This window comes from Zootermopsis nevadensis, unplaced genomic scaffold (assembly GCF_977971745.1).
Source record: "Zootermopsis nevadensis isolate Lab colony 2312 unplaced genomic scaffold, Znev_1.0 Znev_ptg000015l, whole genome shotgun sequence".
NCBI classification, from domain to species: domain Eukaryota; kingdom Metazoa; phylum Arthropoda; class Insecta; order Blattodea; family Termopsidae; genus Zootermopsis; species Zootermopsis nevadensis.
This window is the reverse complement of record NW_028259147.1, coordinates 7,015,254-7,038,728: the sequence shown is the minus strand read 5'-3', so window position 1 is coordinate 7,038,728 and position 23,475 is coordinate 7,015,254. Positions and strand designations below refer to the sequence as shown.

The following is a 23,475-nucleotide window of genomic DNA, read 5'->3' as shown; positions in this document are numbered from 1 at the left end:
GCTGTAGGCTATTTTAAGGTACTATCACAGCATTTTCCAGGCCAGACTGACGATGATTTTGAAGAAACTAAGTCACCTGGCCTCCAGATCTAAATTCGAACCACGAACTTTTAGAATACGAAACAGAAATGCTAGCCGCTGCTCCACGGCAGGCAAGTAAGCAGTGTCCGTTCGTCTATCTTGTGAAGATGGTTGGTGGAAGAAGGCGTTTGGAAGTGTGGAAGGTAGATGATAAACGGATGAATGAGAGATGGAAAGTGGAGTGGGGATGTGAGCTCTCACTCGCAGAGGAAGTACTTAAAAAGGGAACGGACCTCTGGTAAGACGAAGGGCTCGAAGCTTGCAATGTTGAAGCGACAGTAAGTCATTCTTGATGTAAGAGAAACACGCAGGACGGTAGGAAATCCAGCGAGTGGGCGTGTCAAGGACTGTGTGTCGTCAGCAAGGTGTGCACCATCACTTGATCACTTTGACCCTTGAAGGTTGTTGCAAGGCAGGAGAGTCGTCAAGATTGTTTTTCCTGGCAGCATAAGATTACACATCTAAAAATTTCGTGGTTTATGCCGTTCACCAAGTATTGTTGGAGGTAATAATGATGGTGACGCAGAGCTTAGCTGTCCCCTCCAGGAAAGAGCCCCCCTACCGTGTAGGAGACTGGCGAGGGTCTCGAGCTGTTCTGGGTCTTGATATAAAAGAAAAAAAATCCAGTGCCTAAGTGCAAGACCTATAATTTCGTAGATCGAGCTGTTAAGCGATTAAAAAATGAAATTTGGATAAACCGGACACGCAGAAGGCACTTGGTTCATCTTTAGGCTATTTGACGATGTTATATCAATTACTTGAGTTCTATAGCGTCAAAGAAAACATGGTTGGGACTGTATAACACCACGAAATTCATCCGACACAATTTGCTTTGACCATTTACTTCCAAAATAGTTCCATGCCAATAAGGACGATAGCAGACATGTGAAAAGCATAAAATGCTTTTATTAAGCATACAAACCTTGTAGAAAATTAGATTAGTACGTTATGTGTGAAGCTCAAATTTATTCTTCTGCCTAAGCACACTGCCGTCTCGGTATTGGTCAGATTCAAGCTCAGACCGAATTTTCACATGTGAAGAATGTTACAGACGCATGCACTGAGTTCTAGAATCGTTATGCGCTGAAGCACGAGTGAAGTTTTATGTGAAAGTTTGCAATTCAGTCATGACTAAAACACTCAGCAAGAGAGAGGCTTGATCAATGCAGACTGGACAGAATTTGCCCATATATGAAGAAGGCAAGGTAACTTATTTCTGCTTCTTGGTGTAATGAAGTCGATCAGAATGACAACAAAGGTTTATGGTGTATTTACAGCAAGAAGAAAGCTAGGAAGGATATTTTCCAAATGAGTTCTTTGCTATTTAGCATATCTCATTGTCCTCGGTATTTATTTATAGGAGATATAAACCTTCTGTTACAGTTAGTACAGTTCAGTCAGTATAGTGGATAGAATACAGGCTAAAGGACCAGTGTTCGATTTCTGACTGAAGCACTACGTTCAGACTTGCTCTGGGGTCCACCCAGCCTCCTGACCTATGGGTACCGGGGAATCTTACCTCTGGGATAAAGCGGCCAGCTTGTGAAGCGGACTATTCACATTTATCTAGTTCCAAGGTTGAGAATGTGTGGAGCTATACCTCCAGTTTCTCATGTCTTGGTGATGTGGTGCTTAATTAAGCGCAGGGACGACATTGCATTAATTAATCTCATGCTCAGAAACTAATCAGTTTGAACAGAGTTGAACCATTATTTTCCCTTGTGCTTAGTCAAATATTAAGAAAATATAACTTTAATGCAGTCTGAATTTTATATACTTTTGTGCAATGATTTATTACAATAATTTAGTAAGATCGGTATTGAATTTAGTTTAATATGTATTAGGGATTGTTTTATATAGATACGAAGCATAATTCAGATTAAACCAGATCTTAAAAAAATGAAAATTCGTCCTAAACGTAATCGAAAATCGTATAATATTGAAAATGGAACATACGGACGGCAACCTCCCTGACTGTGCTTTGCCTTATGTATTTTGTGCAAACTCGCACAAAGACTGTTTAGAAAACGAAACGGTTTATACAACAAAGTGTGCCTCATGTGTTATTTACTTTTTTGGCACTTAAAGCTCCGCCCTAACAAGTTTTTGCCCTACATGCTGCCCCGTTCACTCCCTCTAATTTCTGCGTAATTAGGATTATGTCTTAAACAAAGAAAATTAATAATTTTAACCTGGTCAGTTGAAGGAAGTTTCCACATACAAATCTCGAGTTTTATAAAACAAAACTAAATTTACAAACCAGAAATTCGTTCCCACGCAAGTTCAGTGCATACCCACACTTACTTACGCAGGTACGTTTGTACTTGATACAGATATGCGTTGCCTTATTTGGAACGCTACGCAACCTGCAAGCCAAACAGACCAATATGGCCGCGTCAGGGGCATGATGCAACATGTGATAGTCATAAACACTAACATCGAAACATTTGGAAAATTTCCAAATGGCCATAATGCTGCTAGCATTGCCTGTAACTGCCCCCACTGACGGTTGCTAACTCTTTTATGGTCATGAGAAGGATTCGTTAAACGTACCCTGACAAGTCAACCATAAACGAACAATATCTCGCTCACCTCTGTGGACGCGTGACGAATTTTATTGTTAACTGATTAAATTCTTGTCTACCGTGAGTTTTCGTTTATGGAGTGTGCATTTCCCCGCAACTTAAAACACCTTGGCGCACAATGAGTGTTACGCCCGACTGTAAACTATAGCTTTAACGCCTACGTAACACATGGTTATGTGTAGGCATAAGTGATACGCTTTACGAGAAAATAGTTAAAAACAGTACCATGGACTGCGAACATTAGGTAAATTTACGTGGGCGATACCGGAAATTAGGTCTTTATTGAAACGCTGACAGTGATTTCGTGTAGGATTTGAGGTTTTAACGGCGGTGAGTTTGAAGAAGACAGCCACCTTCAGTGATTTCGATGGTTGTAAGATATCACAAGTTTCATCGCCATATTTATAAAGAACGTTATTGGGTCTTGTCATAATAGTGCTTGATATCGCACATACTCGTCTGTCAGATGCATTTATATATTTCTCTCGCATGGAATGCCACGTTTGAGTGATTAGCGTCTGTGTCTCGTAATAGGGAAATCCCGGGTTTATTCTCGGTTGTGCAGACCGCCTGTTCTGACTCAGATCTTCAATTTTCCTTCAAGTACCTTCAGGTAAACGGCAGGATAATGTATTAAAATACACCATGACCATCTCCCGTATTTCCATCCGTTCATTATTCACAACCATTTTTCCATGCGACTCTCTACAAGAAAGCCTCGTAAAGTACGACACAGCGTAGGACAACGTTTAGATTTCGAAGCGTACTTTTCAATCGAGGCTTCCGACCGAAATACTGCACGCATTGCACAATTCCCACGTGTACCATTTGATTTATCATGTAGTTGTGGGTATTTGTTGCAGGTGTGAAGGAAGCGCTTGTAATGTGTCAAGGATGACGACAGATGTCGTGGGGAACCCATTGGTCGGTAACAGTGTCCTCTCAACCCGACACTACGAAGCAGGTCCGCCCGTCAACGTGACACTTGACGTTGTAAGTAGACCTAATACATATTTATCTCATTTATGGTGCATTTAATGACGCTGACAAATATAAACTACATAGCCGAACTATGGGATATCAGTGAAAAATGACCTGGAAAGAATTGGTTATGGCCTAATTTAATATGGTCCTTCCATTTGTTTCGAGGGACGGGAATAAAACCACGAAAACCCTTAATCAGGATAGCCGGTCCCCGGGCCGAGATTTGAACCAGAGGCACTATGAATGCAAAGCGGGGGTGTTAACCGATCTACCTCGGCATTTGGTAGGTACAATATCATTACATAACCTAACATTTTCACTGTTGTGATTGTAACGATGTGACAACTATGTGGCAGCCATCTTGGTGTCAAGGTTGTATGGGTATTAGGTCGTGATAGTCTTCAAGAAAGGAGTGAAATGTTTTGTTTTTATAATAAGCTGTTTTTATTGAAGGAGACCGGTTGGAAAGTTGTAGATGGAATATTGTTTATTGTTAATAGGGCCTATATCTCAAATCAAAGTTGCATTCACGAATGAATTCAGGGAATATTTGTTATCAAACAATTCAGAAGCTGTTGTCTTAATGAAGATGACAATATTTGCCCTGATGATAGAGACAGCAAGCAACTCTGAAACGTTGGTAAACTTCTACCAGACTACCGCGAGAACCTCGAATGATTACAAGTCAGTTTAGCCCACGAATCTCTCTCTGTAATTAACCTCGAAAAAACCGACTACCTTCAATAAAGAACAGAGTCCAGAGGCTGCAGCAGACTGAAATACACCAATCCATCGACTGCGACTTAATGACGTGGCCATCGTTGGGAATAGTATAATGTTCTATTCACCTGTCTGGCTATTTGACCCCTCCCTTGGCCACATGCAAGCGGAACTGATTCCATCTCTTTGTTCTGAAAGTGTCTGACACCCCCACGTCATAAAATGTCTATCTCATTAATGAACACAGTAAATCACTATAAAATAATGGTACCGAATAGGAGTCTCGAGAAATTGACGTGTTTAACGTGGACTTTCCATTATACGCTGTTGTAAGCATGGCCGATGGCTAATGATATACTAATTAATTATTTTTATTGTTTCACGTAAACTAACGGAATATACTGCCATCTGGCGGATATTTTTTAAATTATTACAGAACACGCGGATGATCACTAGCTCCGTCAAGTGGCGGCAATTGTAAACTTTTATTTTCTTCCTTTAATTATGCAATTCCATTAACGTTACTTTTCTCTACAGCCGCTGTTCACCTGTTCGTCTTTTAGTTGGACATGTGTTCTTAGCTTGGATGGGTTGTCATATATATAGTTAAAAATACGCTTCTGACAATTTTATTCCTAAGGACTGGGTTGAAGCAGCAAAATCTAAAAACTTGGGGAAAATAGATCCGCCGACGTTCGGATTAGCATATGGGAGTCTTAAGCCTTGAAGGGTGTCTAAACCTGAAAAACGTCGTAAAATAACATACAGATTAATCCAACTGGGATAATAAGAACTGCATATTGAATGCTTTGTGGTCGAGGCACTTTCCTACTTTGAGAGATAAAAAAGTTGTTTTGCTGCTTCTGCGCTCACGATAAAAATAACGACGAAAAACCTTGAGAATCAGAAAAAGAAAACAGTTAAACCTGTTGGTACATACTTGAATGGGATGTTGCTCTTTGCATGAGCTCAGAGCTTGGTTGTTAATTCTGTGGAAGAAAGAGAGAGTGCATGTGTGATACTCCCGAGATCGCTAGAGATGCATCTTGCATTACAAGAATCCCATTCAAACACATTGGCTCTTAGTTCTTTGATTACACTGATCTGGCTTAGGATAGTGATCAGTGAGGGCTCTTGTGATCACGCTAATAGTCTTTTGGGTTCCATTGCGGGAATTCATTGAGTAGCTGGGTGTACAGTCCAGCTTCTCAAGAAGGATTCCATTCCGTAGATTTAGTTAGAACAGGGGTGGCCAACCCGCGGCCCGCCTTGAACATTTTTCCGGCCCGCGAGATTCATCACACTTTTACAAAATATATTTATTTTATAATGGCCAAAGTAGTGAAAACCAATGTATTAAAAAAATACATTATTTGTGCATCCATATATTCAAAAATTATCTGTCGAAATTATGAGAAAAAATTAACTTTGATTTTAAAATAATATTCTTGCGAATATATGACAGATATTGCCTGTTTTATTCATGAGTTTACAGTGTCTATAGTGTATCTAAATCTAATATGGGGATATATAATTTTATATGTGGCCCGCGGAGTTATGATGCATTTCCAAAGTGGCCCGAAAGATCATTTGGGTTGACCACCCCTGAGTTAGAATATATATTGAAAATATAGCATGTATTCATTTTGAGTTTAAGGCCTTAGTAGGAATTTTCAAGAATAAGTTTATTTAAATAGCTGTAAACTTAAGTTTTGCATATAATTAATTCTTCTCGGGCTAAGGTGGCTTAATGAAGAAATAAACAATGGTGTTTTCTTCATTAAGCAACCTTACACGGCTGGTAGCCCGAGAAGAATTAATTATGCTTAGTCGCCGTGAAAGCTTCAGATCATAGATTATTAAGTCTTACTGATTACTCATCCCGTTGAAATACGAATCAGTGACGAACGATTTGATGAAACGTTATGAAGTCGATGTAACATTTTCTTAAATTGTGAATTCTGAATAGAAACTGATTAATGATTTGTGTATTACTAAATATAGGTGAAGATGGTTGTCTTCTGGGTTGTGATGCTTTGTAGTCTGGCAGATGTTTACCATCGTTTCAGAGGTTCTTGCTGCCTCTATTACCAGGTTTAAATATTCTATCCTTAGCATAATTTCATCGTCTTTGTATGATCTTCGCGCAAATTCGTGTTTTATTTTCACATTTTGGTCTCTCTAAGTTATGTAAGCTTCTTTATGCACGAACATCAAAACATTACGAAGCAATTTGAAAGGTAAATAAATCTCTTTGACTAAAGCCAACTTAAAGGATCATATGGCGTCTGAGTAATCTGTCCGGGCCGTGTTTTATAATCTCAAGGACATTGCAGGATCTTTCAAGGTAGCCAGTCCGGACCATTGCTCCCCGCAACATAGAGCGGTAACGCTGTAGACTTCCATTCGGAGGTATCTGGTTTGAGTCCTGGCTGGGTTAACAGCTATCCAGACTCAGGTTTTATTTTGGGTTTGGCTAGACTGTTCAAAAGTAAAGAGGCAAAGTAGCGTCTGTGTGAAAGCGTCACACTACGAAGGCCTGTAATGGCGGTAAAGCTAAGCTCATTCTTAACCTCGACACGAAACAGAGGCGAACGACCAGTTTCAGACTCGGGCGATATTGTCACCAGGAAACAAGGTCTTGGTATTCATTGAACAGTGTGGCGGATGGGCCCGAGAACCAGCTTGAACGCCGAAGAAACAAACCTACGTGCCTTTACTCCAATTTTAAGTTAGCGTTTGCCTTTTAGGCTTACATCATAGGGACTGAGATAAACCATGAAAACCCCCAGAATCTTTTGTCCTCCCGTCTCATATAAAAAATATAAAGATTAAAATAAACAAAAGTGTAATTCTGCCGGTTGTGCTGTATGGGTGCGAAACTTGGTCTCTCAGTTTGAGGGAGGAACATAGAACAGAGTGTTGAGGAGGATATTTGGACCTAAAAGGGAGGAAGATGGATCATGGAGAAAATTGCATGATGACCTTCACTGCCTGTACTTCTTACCTGATATTGTCAGGTTGATTAAATCGAGGAGGATGAGGTCGGCGGGACATGGGGGAGGATGTATTGGTTAGGAGGTCTGAAGGGAGGAGACCATTGGGAAGACCTGGACTTAGGTGGGTGGATAACGTTAGATGGGCCTTTGGGAGACAGGAATCGATGGAGCGAACTTGATGAAACTAGCTCATAAGAGTGTTCAGTGGCAAGCTTTTGTGGACATGGTGATGAACTTTCGGGTTCCATGAGGAAAATGGGCTTTCCTTTGATAAGCCGAGTATACGATCGATTTTTAAAAGAATTTCCTGCACCACGTAGTTAGTTATTTATTGGTAACGTATCTAATGTTATTCAAACAAGCTTGTGATGTGCAGATCTCAATAATCTCAATAAAGTCAATAAAATAATCATGTACATTACCAATATTTAGATATAGTGAATAAGATTCGATATTAGCTACATGCAAAGTAGATGTTGTATTGTATGAATCTGAATGACATTCCTCCAATAACGTTTGGTGTAGACATTCGGCACATAATTTTGAGGCCCAAATAGTTTCGAAGATCATAAATGCGGACCGAGAGGTAAACCTCCGATTTGTGCTTTTATATTATGCATTTTACGAAAAGAGTATATAAACACATTTCTTATCAGGAGACAGCATGTTCCACACCAACTGGTGAGGACGTCTCTTTGATTTCACAGCTTTTGTGCACCAGGGAGATGCATGTACGTTTGCAAACCGTACGTTACGTTAGAATGAGGAATGAGAGGAAAAAAGTCAGGGAGCGGAACTCGCCGGTAGATTTCGCCACAGTCGCTCCATTCTTTAGTAATCTTCTCTCATATTATCACAGCAGGGGGAGGCAGTAAGACAATTGTATTTCATTTCACAGCGAACCGGACTGCTGAGGAGTTTTTGTGACCCACTACTGAAATCTGCCTCCAGATTCTTCATGCATACCGCGTAATTTAATGGTTTTACAGCTGTCTGCGGGGAAGCTATCTTCTTTGAAGTGAACCGAGTGTGATATTCGTGTTTATGTGTTCGTAATAGTAAGAATAATGTTTTCATTTAATTGGATGTTTATTTATAAATTACGTATTTAAAATCTTACAATGTCTAAAGCTACGCGTTTCTGGAATTAGGAAAGCAAGCAAATGAACCCGAATTGCTTAAGTTCGAAGCTGATGTAAATAACATTTAAAAGTTTGGCTTCTACTGTCATAAATACACACAGCATCTTTGTTGAGAAGATTAACCTTTCTGTGTTGTTTACTGAAACCATCAGTGTTAATTCTGAAAACGAAGGAATCTCAAGAGGAAATTCCCAGGGGAGAAATAGTGGATTAATATTAAAGCAGGTGGTATATATATTTTACACATACCTGAAAGGCTTTGGACGTGCTTTGAACTTTATAAGATAATGTATAAGAGCTTCTTGAACTGATATAGATGTGAAGTGTGACCTCATAAACTGCAGTTTTTGGTTGTGACAGTGGACGCCTGTAGCTGAATGGTTGTGATATTAATTCTGTCTCCGCATAGTTCCTGTGTGATAAACAATGACGTATCGCCTGTTGTTAATGGCGCTAGTACCACAATATCTTTAATATCCTCTTGTTCTTCACAGGTGGACCCTGACAACACCTTCGCTACTACAAAAGAAGGTAAGGCAAGAATTTTTCTCATCAAAATGCATTATTACAAAATATCATGGATCCTGAATATTTTCCGTTGAAGACAAGTTCTTGAGATGCTTATTTATGCTTACATTGTATTACGTAATATGTGCGACACAGAAACGTGTAATCGTGTTTTTATAATCGAAATTAAAAGTCAAGAATTCGTGTTGCATATATGTGTACTGCAATGCTGTGGAGCAGAACATGTTTTTAGTACGTTAAATTATTATGTACACGTTTTGTGGACGATTGGGTTTAGTTCTTTCCCATTTGCGAAAGAAATGTTACGTCATGTGTGAATTCCACAATGTTCATTGCATAAAAATTATATAAACAGGAAGTATACATATTCTAGTAAATTTTTAGATAACTTCTTGTATGTAATGTACGTTTCTTCCTTATGCTATTTAAGTCCAAAGAAAATTGTTTTTCATTATGTTTTATTTAAAATCCTCGGCATTAAGAGAAATTTCTGTTAAAGACAGATTTCCTTGCTTTACAGGTTGCGTTTTAGGTTAGTTTTATTATATAACCCTCTACTGTTTCGATAACTAATAATTCTCTGAAGGTTAGTGACAACTGTTAATTTATTATACTGAAGTTATAATGGAAAATTTTCATCAAGCAATAAACTGTCCACTCTGTACGATACAAAATGAAGTATGTGGTTCAGTAAGTGAAACAAACTGTTTGAAAATTGATATGTTAATTTCAGCAGTGTGGTATGGTATGAATATGACTGACATTATATACGTGATATTTTGTTTGTACTCATGAGACAATGATACAAGTTTTGTGCTTCCAACTTGGAGCTGAAGTATCGTTCACACGGTCTCTCAAGGCGTTATGAAAGTACTTTTTGTTATCTCCGCAAAATCGAGGTTGAAACTGACGTCTTTCACAGAATTGTGTGATATTTAAAGCATTCACAATAAACATGATAACAACTCGTTTAGACACTAAGATATTTCATCACGTAAACAAGTGAGTACTCAGTGAGCGGTCGATACTGAATATCGCGTTTCAAGAAATACGTACATTTTGGCAGGAAAGTGTCACCTGAAAGATCTAGAAGTAGAAGTGTTGAAGGTATTTTACCATTTTTATAAAGACACTTTAAGAGAATGTTGACTGAGTTGAACTGGCTCAGGACTTAGTGCAAGATGTGGTTTTCATATTTATAATGAGCAATCAGATTGAGTCTTAGGCTGTTTATGGGGCTGTTTTTACTGTACAGGTTATAATAGACATATCACGGTGCTGTTTCGAATGCGTCGAAGGAGATGTAAAGGTGATAATACATTATGTGTAGGAGGCGGTTGTGACTTATTTGAATGAAGTCTCCAGTATCTGGGGAAACGAAACTTTAAGGAGGTTTCGGTTCGTAATTTGTACTAGACTTGTCCCGATTACAAAATAGGATTACCAATTACTACGCCCCCACGTTATTTAGCCTAGATCATAGGCGAGAGACTAGTAAAATATACAGCATTTTTATCGAGAAACCTTTAGCTTAACAGTCACTTGAAATTATGCCGACATGGATCTTAAGAAAATTGGATGTTAAGCTGCGAGGTTAATGCAACTAGTGGGTTTTGGTGTTAGCGACGTGGAATCTCCGGTTTATGCTACCGGAATGTAATTTCGGTTCGTTAAATTTTAAAACATGGCTAGAAGAAAGTCGCTTTCTCGCCGCGTGTGGAACATATTCAGTGATTTAGTATTTTGATGCTTTTGAAAGCGTGTATATAAGTGTTAATTTAACAAACGCCAAGTATATGAAAAATCATTGATTTCAACTCTCGGTTGAGACAGGATCCTAGCGCCAGACTGTTTCATTGTTAGGTTTTTAAACAAAATGAAAGCCATTCACGTTAATTAACAGGATATGTAGAGCACAAAGCACCGTGGGTCAAATAGCAGCATTGTGATTACGTCACGCCCTTGACTACATGTGAAATTGCGTCTTTTCTACTGTGAAGTTCAGAATGTAGCATCCACCCAACATTGAAGATGACCAAAATCATTTCTTAAACCTCATAGAAAGACAGTAAATTACTAATCGTGTTGATTTTTTTTATTATTGCAGTATTATACCCAGATAACTGATTGTTCAACTGACTGACTAGGTTACGAATAAAATTCCCTATGTTAAACTTCACATACTGCCGACTACGTAACTAACCAACTAGCAAAATAACTACAGTAGTTAACCGATCACATGGTAGAAGTTAATATCTGAGCATTTTATGTCAGGTTAGTCAATATCGGGGTCTATATTTGAACCCTGGACTCCGCGAATGGAAGTTGGGAGTGCTTAGAACTCTGCTGTCACGCTCCGTAGTATCAATGAAGTATAAAAACTTGCAACAGCAAAGAATACGTTTGAGTAATGCATGTTACAGGGTGCTGCAAGTTGCTTTAAATCTTGTAAGAACCACGAAGATCAGTTGTTTGCATTGCATGACTGTGCTGTGCTGGTTCTGTTAAGTACAGCTCTAAAGGTGAGAGCCTGATTATGTCAGGGTGTAGGAACCGGTTGTGATATTTGATAGTTTTCTCTGACTTCCTTGCGGTAACATGGCATTACCATGACTTACTGTATCCTGTATACTAACCTAATGGAAACTCAATAAAATCTTCTCGGGCAATCAGCCGCGTTAACTGGTTACCGTAGTAAACCGACGTTTCGGGAACCAACTCTGTCCCTGATAATGGAAACTGCTCTGCAGATTTTGCTATATGGTGGCGTATGTTTTACAGCTTAGAATTACACGATATTTATAGTGACGCGCAGGGAAGTTGCAGTGACAGACCATTTTGTTAGGTGTGCATTTAACCCTTTGAAGCCGAAATTCGTCTAAATAATATTTAGGAACTCAGTTCGTACCGCAAAGAAAACACAACACTTTACCATTGCAAAGGTCAGTTTATTATTGCTGTTTAAGTAAATTATTTAAAAATGTACAAGACAGGCGAATACAAAATGCGCATTTACTGATTTTTAAAGCATTTGATATATATAGTTACCATTGGGCTCTAAAATGTTTAACTATTTATAATTTTGGCAGTTGTTTAATATCTCAGTATTCTGCGTTACGACTGAGTACACTGGTTTAAACACATTTGTATGTAACATTAACATTGACAGGGCAGGTCCACTGCATTCATGCTGATTCTTTCTTTCTTCCTCTCTCGTCCCTTCTGTGTGCGATGCAACGTGAATACTGCCTGCAATTTACAAACAAAACTCATCATTTTATTTCCATCTCATCAGTAAAGTAAATCGAGGTTACAATTAGCAGTTTGTTTCCTTAATTAACCTACCACTTGGGCCTCTATCTTCCAAGCGGTCTTTTCTCTTAACGTTTTGAAATAACATTTTGTATGGGTTTCATATTTCGCCATTCGGACTGCGTGTCCCGTGTAGGACATCCTCCTTCACCTGTTTTTCAATGCAATATTGAGGGAAGTGTCCAATGGCGTATTAGTTGACTTTACCGAAAATTACTTATTCTACTTTTAATGCAAATATTATCCTTAGCATTTATTTAAAACAGCCTTAATCAATGGTTTTTTCCATAAAGGGAGAGACCAAGTTTCACTCACACACAAAATAAATGATAAGTAATCTACAAACCTAAATACACGTAGTACCAGGGCGCAGAAGTCTGCAATATATTTGAAAAGTTTCTTTTATATAACAGAAATAAAGCGAGAGAATTACGAAATAAAAGCAGTAAAGTAATTGACAGTAGATAACATAGATCTTCCGACAGGAAGTTCAGAAAGTAGAAAAACTTTAACATAAGTCTTTCGCATCGCAGTCGGAATCCGGGATTCTCCGCTACAAACTGCAAAGTCATGAATTGAAACTTGTACGATTTGATCTGAAGTGCGCCTGTTTCTTGTACATTCTTAAAAAAACGACGTAGTGATCGAGTGGCTTTCATTTAGGTCTTTCCCTCCTGCATCGACCCTGAAGCACGCTCCCCTGACTGGCGTTTTACGTGCTTTTGTATGAGATCTGAGTTTCTCGGGGCGGTGAAAGTGTTGATCTTCTTGTTTGTAGATGGAGGCATTATGTTCCTCCGAAACGTTGGTACTCGCCTGTAAGTTCACAAGTAATGAAGTAACTCAATGAATTAATTAAATTTTTCTTGAGAAATTAATTGTCGCTCAGATAGTCAAAGAATTCCCCCACGTTTAGGGCGCCCGAAGATATCTTACTGTGTCCACAAAAGCCCTCCACATAATCACAATATATTTTTTTTAAAATCCACATGGTGCATTTCTACATTAACTTATCATTTGCATGTCAAGCGGTCACTTACCCTCAGTTTTTCTCATTAAAATTTTGTGTGAATTTCTAATCAAACTCGCACGAGCTACTTACCACGCCCATTTCATCCTCCTCACTTTCGTAATACCCATCTCAAGTCTGAGCCATATTGCACATGTCGTAACGGTAGTTTCATTCAACGGATAGGGGTTCTTATCCCATGCCCAGCCCCCAAGTTGTGGCCCACCCCTTTTTGGAAGTCCACGACTGCTTATTAAATATTTTCGCAACTACCGTCCGTCCAAAAGCTAAGGAACGCTCATTAGTGACCCATATTTTTAGTGAAAATACCTAAAATAATTGTATATCACGAGAAGTTCGCCGTCACATATATTTGGAGTAAAATTCCTGAAACGTTTTTTATTTGTATGTCGTTTTTAAGTAATAGTTTTAATTAAATATTTACCTAGCCCCATTGTAGTAGTGGAAAAAATGTTCCACACCGCTGTTATAAAAGCCCGCATTTGGGCACGATCTTCAGCTATTTTCCGTCCACCCTCTGCACTCGCAATGTGTTTCACTAATTTCCACTTAAGTGTTTTCTTCCTAGATCAGTGTAGCAGTTTTGTTCTAGATCTGTATTCGATTCTTATCTCGACCGTGTTAATGACTGTTCTGACTTACATTTTCGTGGTTTTATTCAGCCTCTTCAGATTATTGTTTTAACAGTGTCTCGAAATAGGTCATGACGGCCTATCTCCAAAGCTTTATCTATGGTGATTCCTTCGTTATTAAAGTATTTAACGATGCTGTTTCAAATATTATGCAGCGTTGACTGAGATGATATATCGTAAATGGATGTGTACCGATTGTAGTTGAAGTCACCTGTATTACATAAGTTTTTAAATACATATTAATGCAGTGAATGGCGGTTTAGGCTATCTATCTTAACGATACCGAAAAATGCGGAAAACAATGTCTTCAGCGGGATTTGAATCCACAGCCTCGGGATTGGGATTAGAGTTGTGTGTGATTCAAAACGAGCAGTCATCGTAATCGACATTTCAATTTAGTTAACTTCTCCACTTCCTTGTTTGTTTTGAAAGTCTTCCTAATTAAAGTTAATGGGACGCATTAGTTGCAGAAGTAATTATCAATTCGTTTTCCTTTTCAAACACTTAACCATATTTGGGCGTGATAGATCTACTTCTCAGTCACAGTAGAACACAGACAAGGCCAGGACCAGCTACCATGACACAACTGCACATTCTGCGTGTCGCTCGACGGGGATTCCGGCTTCCGACACGCGCTGGGAGGCAAATTGGTGTTAAAATGCATGTTACGTCCAAAGACGCAAGCAGACTCTCAGAAAACACGCTGTATTCTGCCAGTAGGTTGTCAGACATGTTGGTTAAGAGTTGACTCCAAATAAATAACTGCGCTAGTAAGAGACGCCTGATAATTGTTGTCTTGTGACTGTGCCAGTCCAGGTTTGTAGTTCGATTCCCGAACGGGCTGAACCTTGAGATGAAAAGATAAACTAGGCTTTGGCGCATTAATCTGGTTTATAAATAAAAAACGAAGAAGGCGTGATTAGATGGTAATTAGACACGCCTTACTTTATCGAAATTTGATTAATTTCGTAAATTTTGGCATTGTTTAATGTATCAAATTGGAAGAGAGAGGCGACAATCAGTCGTTCCTTCCAGACTTTCCGTCTAGCGGCGACATGACTTCCAAAAAGCTCTCGCACTCTTAAAACTTGTTCACGAGGCGAGAACTTCAGCCTTTCAAGATAAGGAATGATTGTTGCCATAGAACAGTAGCTGTGGGGCGACGGACAAATAAAATTTGAATATGGCTCTTCGGCGCGTTTCTGACGTCATGGGGTGACTTTTGGGGGAACGAATCGGATCGCCGTGTTCGATTCAAAATTTAGAACAACTACAGGTTGAGGGGGGTCTTCTTAATCTTGCACTTGTACTGTTGGGCTGCTTACGTTTTGTTCTCCATTCGGGCAGACACGTTCTACTTGAACCTAAAAATTTAACATATAAAGACAAACAGCCGAATCATCGCGCTGCCTTACATTATGTGTAATTGGATACATACACGTCTGTGTGTCTCAAGTGGCAATAAAAGTGTACTTCTCCAAGAACATCTCAGTGTCGTTTATCAGTTGCCCAAGACAAGAGGTTTCGCTTCCTTTGTGCAAACGCCGCTTCAACCATCGGCTTCCCCGTATACGAGACCCTTGCTCTCCGACAAAACCCGCACCAAATATTCCTTTATATCCTTTCACCTACCTAAAAATATATCTCAAGTTGTAACCGCAAGCAAACCGGGCACGCTACAGGGTTTGAACCCATGGCAACTTCCGTGGAGTGACAAGGCAAAGCGGAGGGACGGTTACATGACTGTGATGTGTTAACAGCATACCATCTCTTCTTTGCAGTCTCCTTTCTGGTCATTGATAACGCCTCGTATCAAACACTCAGACAGACAAACCACCGACGTCTTAATGAAAGAAGGACGAAATGAAAGCCTGGCTATTGGAAAGAAACATCCCATATTGTGACGACGTGTTGAAAGCTAAACTGTATGATTTAATCAAAGTAGTCGTGTGACAGATTCCATGGAGTACTCTCTATCTTGAAAAAACTACTAGATGTTAAGCTAGTAAAAAATTTCTAGACTTTTATGGAACCCAAAGATTCAGTACCGTTTTCACAAATGCCAACTTTCTGGGACCCTGTGTAGTATTTTTTAATGTGCTGGTCTTTTGCAGCGTGAAGTTATAGGTCCTAAGCCTATCCCCCAACTTCGAGAACGACCTATCGACCTATTATACACTGTCCAAGCTTGATCGGTGAGCCCTTTTTGAAAAGTTAGTACAGCGAATCCTCGTATTTGGCGTATGTCTGGGGACAGCTTCAGTACCCGCGTTACAAGTGAACGGCGTGAAACATGTAATCGTATTGGGGTATATGATCAAAGCCGTGGTATTCAAATCGGCGATATAACCGGGCGAGGTATGTCGAGGTTCCACTGTATATCGATATACCGGTGTTTGGTGTTTCGTGAAACCATCTCCTCCACCCGCAGGACGAGAACGCGTCGTACTATGACGACAGGAGTCCCACTTTACCTTCTTTACATAACTGCAGCGTGTGAATATCTAGCGCGTTTAAACTGCAACAGACTGCACACAGAATTGCCCGCCGTTAAATTTCGTAATTCGCTGTCTCATCCGCTGTGCTTCTAAGCGGATGCAGCCAGGATGTCATTAATCTCGCTTCCTTTTGTATAACATTTTGCCCTTTCGCTGTGAGGCTAACACAGAAAGTGGATTTTGAAATACCGAACAGAGAGATGAAAAGTACTTTTCATGCTGTGCAATGCTGGTAATAGACCTTACTGACTATGGCAAGGATGGAAGGCCTAATGCATTCAATTTAATTTAAATTCAGCACGTCACAGGACAGCTTAGCACGTCGATATGCTATCAGTCATTATACAGTACGTTCACCGATAAAGTTGAACGTAACTGTCACTTACCGTTTAACAGCTGAAACTGTATGATTCGCCGCCAAACGTTACAAGTCATTTATCCATAATCGTGCCTTGTGTCATCTTAAGGCTTTTCTTGGAGTGATTAGATTTATAAATCGTAGCAATTCGCATCCCTAGGCCAGTGTACGCTAAGTATAATGTATAATTCCAGCGTCTGGACGGTTGGCGTCGCGACACTGCTCTTCGGTTTGTCAACATTTTGTCATATCGTTTCTAGAGGTATTTCGTAGCTTGGTTTGGTGTTGTGAATCGACGTTTTAGAAGTCCTTGCTGCTTCTATCATTGCCCTGATGATCAAGGCAGCAAATTCCCCTGAAACGGTGGTAAACATTTACCAGACCATATGGCGCTACAACCCAGAAGACAGCCATCTTCGGACTCACCGCCATGAAAACTTCACCTCCTACTTGGTTTCCAACCGATCTCATAATTTACAAGCAGCATATAAACACTTCAGTAAACAATTTGCTGATGGAAAGACAAACTTTGACATGAGACGTAGTTGTGCTGACGTAACAGAACAAGTGCCTGCTACCTGTTGGTGGTCACGTTAGTGGCCACGCCTAGTCTCGCGGCACGTCATAACCTACTCCAGTATCTGGTCCTAGATTAGGAATGCAATAGCCAGTCCATAATTAAGGCATTGTGCACTGTGTCAGCTCTTTTTCTTTATGGCTAAAGTAAAGACTTTCTTAGCACGACTTTAATATACTAAGTGCATATCTGTGTATGTCCGTCCGTCCGTTTCCCTGTCACCATTTTCAACTTCAGAACCGCTGGACGAATTTTGTTGCAAATTGGCATGAACGTTGTACCCATGAAGGCTGCCCCAACCTTTTACTTTTAAATACTCTACAACTGGTAATAACAAAAATTAGGCGGATTCGCGAACTTTAGAGTTGGAATCGACATTACAGTCACTTGATATAAAATAATGTACAGCAATAAGTCACTGAAAATATGACATTTTTATCGAGTTCTTGTTCTTTATAGAACGTAAAACATGACAACAGAGAACATTTTATCTTTCAGTTTTGACAGCTGTAGGCCTAACGAATTGTCCGTTAGGCCTAGGTATGTAAAATCTGGTATGAAGATAAGATTATGCATGAAATATTGTTTGTAGGCTAAGTTTACAATTAGAATAATGGCGTCGGTGCTAAACTTTGAGGTTATATCCAATAAATTTAACACAAAATATGTAGATAATAATTTACTACGCAAATATTAGAGCAAAAACATCATCATCAACAACAACAACAATAATAATAACAACAAAAACGAACAAGTATTTACTGTTGCAAACCATGCGAGCGGGATCTTCGATCGAATGGCCGACCATCTACGCAAGAGATAGAATGCCAACTCGTGACCTACATTGAATTGTTCAAGGTATTGCGTAAGCGTAATGATTGCAGCCGGATATAGCTGACACTTGGAATTCTATTTTGTTGGATTCGCCATTTACACTTAGGCCTACGTACACAGTCCACTGAACACATAGTAATTAACTGCTAACAGAGCCAGAGGAAGGTTGCTGTCAGAACGATTACTGCAAGACTTTAAATTTTCGCTGAATCCTATCGCTATCTTGTCACACACGCACATATAGCCAAAATCATTCATAATGTCTAAGCGTAAAGACCGTATGTGGAAATTCGGTGTGTTTCGATGTGGATTGCATTTTCCCATTCTTTGTTACTTTAGTAAAGATGGGCTATCGCCCTGAAGATGGAGGCAGCAAGTACCTCTGAAATGTCGATAAATTTTTACCTTACTACACGGAGCATCATCCCAGAAGACAGCCATCTTAAAATTTGTTTTTACGAAGGGGGATACGATACACGTTGCATGTAGAACACATGAACGAAAACAAGAAATTTGCACAGCAATTTGTTTGGAAAATTTGTGGGGAAAAATGCAAAGGGAGGCCTTGGTGCATGTTGTAAGCTGATAACTTTGAAGTAACTGTTGAAGAAATAAGTTGTGAAGACGTAGGCCTTAACTAGATTTAACTTGCTGAAGATACGGTCCTGATGGGGAAGATTCTGCAAAACGTATTTTTCCCTAGAGATTGCTCAGCTACGACAATGCACTAGGTGGTTGGCACAGAACATGGCGTTCTTGTTTCAAAACATCGAATCTCTGATTTTGCTTATATGATCGCTCAACAAAATAAAGTAAACTTGAAGAGAAAACAACATCGTCCCCTTAACAAGTTAGTTCCAGATCACAAAAGAGTCGTTTATAAAGAGAAGCGTTTGGCCTACAACAGACATTTCCAGTGGACCGCGGCCATCACGCAGAGCGCTCCATGGTCCAGTGGCCGCCCGATGTTCTCTTGGTCCTTTAATTAAATTTGGCCGTTCCTCGGGGCGACGCAAGTGCGTGGGACGCACAGAATCTAATTTAGAGGTCGTCTGCAAACTAATTTGACAGCAACCTGGTGTTCTGCAGCACTTAATCATCTTATTCGTTCTCTAACACTTCTCTTTGTCTACCACGTCATCCTTCCGTTCTGCTTCGTGTTACTTTTCCTTTTCTCGTCAACCTGTCCATCGTATTTTCTCCCGCTTCCTCATTTATCACCTAATACTCTTCTACCTTCTTCTCCGTCTTTCCTATTTCTCGTCCGCGTTCTTCGTATTTTTGTCTTATCTTTCTCCGGTCTTCATTATCCTCCCTTTCTGGTCTTTATCCTTTTTCTGTACCTTCCCACATTCGTCCCACTTTACTACCAAATATCACCATTGAGTGGTTAGCATTCCTGCATTGAATACAATAGAATATAATTTATTTTCATTCCATAGATTCTTTATAGGTCTAAGCCAGGGATATAGAACATGTCATAGCATAAATATAATAATTGTTTTTAATACAAATATAAAATTATATTCCTGAGAAATCGGTCCGGAGACCGTCTAACCTGTCTGTGATTGTCCGTGGTCTTCCGTAGTCGTTCGAGGCAAGTACTGGGATAATACATTATGCACGCCAGTAATCACGCGCATATTCGAACCTAACACCTCTCTAATACACATTTAGAACGTCGCCGTTACAAAGACCTGTAGGGTTTGTAACTTTAAAAAGTTCTATAACACAGAAGTAGCAATTGAGACCTCTTCATATAACGCGTTGTACTTAACGTCAAGGTAATCTTAACAATATGTCTCTGTAATAGCGTCATGGAAATCCAATATGGACATAACGTAACGGTGCAAATATTCAACATGTTGTTGCTTGAACAGAGCCTAGTAAGAAAGAGCTTTATGAATAATGCAAGAGAATGAGTAGAAACAAGGAGATGGCTTCCTAAATTGTATGCTGTATGTAAAACTACTGAAAGTACAGTCCATGCCAGTGTTTCTTATTTTCTTAAAGCATTCTGCCTTTAATTCACGAGATATATAGCACAGAAAGACAAACCACGAGATCACATGTCACATGTATTTGAGTTACTTCTTGCTTCTGGAATTATAGACTCTTGAATATATTTTTCTGCAGTCACGTAATTGTTTTTAATGAACACATTTCGTTTCTATAATTTCAGAGTAGAACTAATGCTTTAAGCTGAAAAGAGGTGTATGTATAATTACAAAAGAATGTTTCTCAAGAAGACACTTATTCTACAGAATTAATTTTTTAAGTTGAAATATTTGAATTACATACTTGTTTATTTACTTACATAAAGGTGTTTATGTTAAAGATGTTTTGTGTGTGTGTGTGTTTGCAGAAGAAAGATTTTAAGTAAAAAATTTAGCTTCTTTTTAAAGAAATAAAAATAAAATTTAGAAGTTCAGTAGGCACGTTTCCATAGAACTGTTTCTGCGGTTACAGAATGCGAGTTTGTCATAAATTTGTTTGTTTACAGACCTACATGTTGTTACAAGTAACGTTTTGAATTTAAACATGTTGATTTTAGAGGCTTATTTTTATTTTTACATAAAACTCTTTATAATTTAAACATTTTTAACCTGGGGACTTGATTCCGTAATGTAGTAGATAGTTTCTGAGTTATTATATTTAATTTGCAGGTTTATTTATGTTTATATAAAACAGTATTTTAAATGTATCTGTGTTAAGGTTCCAAGCACGCATTTATGGCGACAGACGAGAATTTTCCAAGTTAAAGACTTTTATGTTACAGACTTGTTTCTGTAGTGACAGAAGAACATTTTAACCCAAGGATGTTGAATTTAAGCGTTTATTTGTATAGGAATTTAAGGACATTGAACTTAAAGACTTGTTTCTACATTTAATGGAGTATGTTCTTAAGCTAAAGAAGTTAAGCTGCTTCTTTTCTGTCGTTGTAGAAGAATGGGTTACAAAGAAGAAGACAGAATTGACTACGACGCGGCAGATAGAGACGAGGGTCAAGCGACAAGTGGTGTTGGAAGATGGGAAGGTTGTCGGAGATTCGGGGCCCATCGTCACCACAAACACGACGGAAGACACAGAGACCCAGGAGCACAAGCAGACAGAGGTTGGTTCGATTTTTTATTTTGAATATGTCAGTTTACAGGCTGGTTCCTGAAACCATAAGCTACCCTGAAGCTTAATATGTGCTGTACGAGTCTTTAATTAATAAATTTCGAACAAATAATCCGACGACAGATTATAAAGTTCCACTTTCGATGTTTCAACATGGTCTCATTGATGCAATACCAGAGACCTTCAATGTGTTACCCTTAGAATTGGCATGTTAATATATATATTTACAATTAACGTTTCCTTAAAGATAGAATTAACTAAAATAGAAAATAAAACGTGAAAAATTTTCTGTTTAAAGGTGTAAGTAAGCATACTACAAATATCCTTCTTCAGCGTAAAATAACGTTTTTGGTTTAAAACAGGCGTTTCTTGAAAAATGTTGATCAAATACGCTTTTTAAAAATCAACTATGATTTCATTTTCTTTAAATTATCGTCGAAAGATCATATATGACACTAATAAATAACAGTAGTTCAAATGTTTAATACAAAGATGTAAACAGAGACCTTGAGAAATCTAAATAATGTCGAATGCGATTCTTTGTAGTCATCAAATTATCAACAATCACTAGATAGTCGGGACATATAAGACACGTGGAGGAAATTAGAAATATCTTACAAAATGTTGGTACTAGTACGACATTCACAGCGGAATATACCATTTGAGAGACCTAGGCTTTTACAGGCGGGTAATGCTAAAACGGATATTAGAGAACACCATGTGTGGATTTGCTGACTTGATTTAGCGAGCTCTGAAATGCATCCGACGGCGAGTTTTTGTTAAATGATGATGAACCTTCTGTCCCCACCACAACAGTTTATTTATTGACCAGCTAGCAACCACAAACCTTTAAGTTCTGTGTAATGTAGTGCTCCGATTATCGAGGTCCTGGTTGTAGTCAGGGGATCCAAGTAGAGACCTTTCGTTTCTTAGTTTTGGTCCCACGTGTAATTCGCTGAACCGCGGACGTGCTCATATGGGGTTCATTGCCCCTTCGTATACAAAATGAAAACAAACACACAGATGCTCGAATCAGAAGAGAATGGCAGAATGTGGCGCGAGAAGCCCCAGGCTTGTTGGCACGAGTAGGTCATCGGCCGCCATGTTCGCCCGCGGCCATCGAGACCACATGCGTTCTTTTCTACTAGCTCGTAATTTTGTGGCAAACTCCTCGACCATAGCCAACACTTAACATTGCAGTTGAACAATACAGACTCTAGGCATGCATATGAATGCACATGAGACGTCAAAGTTTCAGATAAGAGGAATAAATACTGGAAGAAAACAAAAGGGGGAGAAGGAAGGGAAGAAAAAGAAATGTCATATACGGAAGAACAAATGAATGAAGACAGAGTCAGTTTCTTTGAGCGTTCTTTGCTGATAAAATAATTCCTTGTTCTTGAATACAAGGATTCATAATCGACACTTGGTTCAGCAGCTTCAAAGCAGTTCGCTCTCCTCATACCACTTTCCTGAAGATTTGTTTCAGCTTATCTTCTCAGTTGCGCTTCAGTCTTCTAAATGTTTTTTTACAAATTTTTCAGATAAAATTTTGTATCATGTTTATATTTTTCTCAATTGGCCAAAGCTGTTTATTCTGAGAATAATACGAAACTCATATGTAGACTCTGAACAAAACGCAGAGGTGCTGAATATTAAATAAGGTGGTACTTACAGTAACCACTGTTACTTAAACGGTTAAAAAGTACTTGAGACAAGTGCCCCAGAAGTTATTTGCATGACTGATGGAAGTGCTGTCGATAAGGCGCAATGACCCTCGTGTTTTGTGGCACGGACTGGGTGGCCTATCTGGGACCAGGTGGTCTTCAAAGTGTGGAGATGATCATCACTCTTGTTGTAACAACTCGATGGCCTTCTGGAGGCCAGGTGGTCTACCAGGACCTCATGTAGAGACTTCTGCACCAGGTGGCTGGGGCCAAGGGGTGTCTGCTTTTGTGCGACTGTGGGAAAATCAGAAGGTGCAAAATATTTGGAAGTGGAAAGAGGCAGAGAGATTATACAATTAAACATTGGTTTAGAAACATCACAAAACTTTTGCCCTAGGATAAGAG

At 39.2% G+C, this 23,475-nt stretch overlaps 1 protein-coding gene across 4 annotated transcripts in view; it reads left to right on the top strand.

Annotated features, from left to right (window-relative positions):
- The window catches only part of chas (chascon), an 83,157-nt gene that overhangs the window by 16,532 nt on the left and 43,150 nt on the right, over positions 1-23,475 (top strand). For 3 of the 4 annotated variants that reach the window (XM_087349165.1, XM_087349167.1, XM_087349166.1), the window contains exons 2-4: positions 3,530-3,659; positions 9,006-9,042; positions 21,226-21,395. In XM_087349165.1, coding sequence (XP_087205291.1) covers positions 3,561-3,659; positions 9,006-9,042; positions 21,226-21,395 — 306 coding nt within the window. In that variant the 5' untranslated portion in view covers positions 3,530-3,560. Of the gene's footprint in view, positions 1-3,529; positions 3,660-3,854; positions 3,934-9,005; positions 9,043-21,225; positions 21,396-23,475 lie in introns of those variants that run through there. The other variant, XM_087349168.1, reaches the window with a different exon arrangement.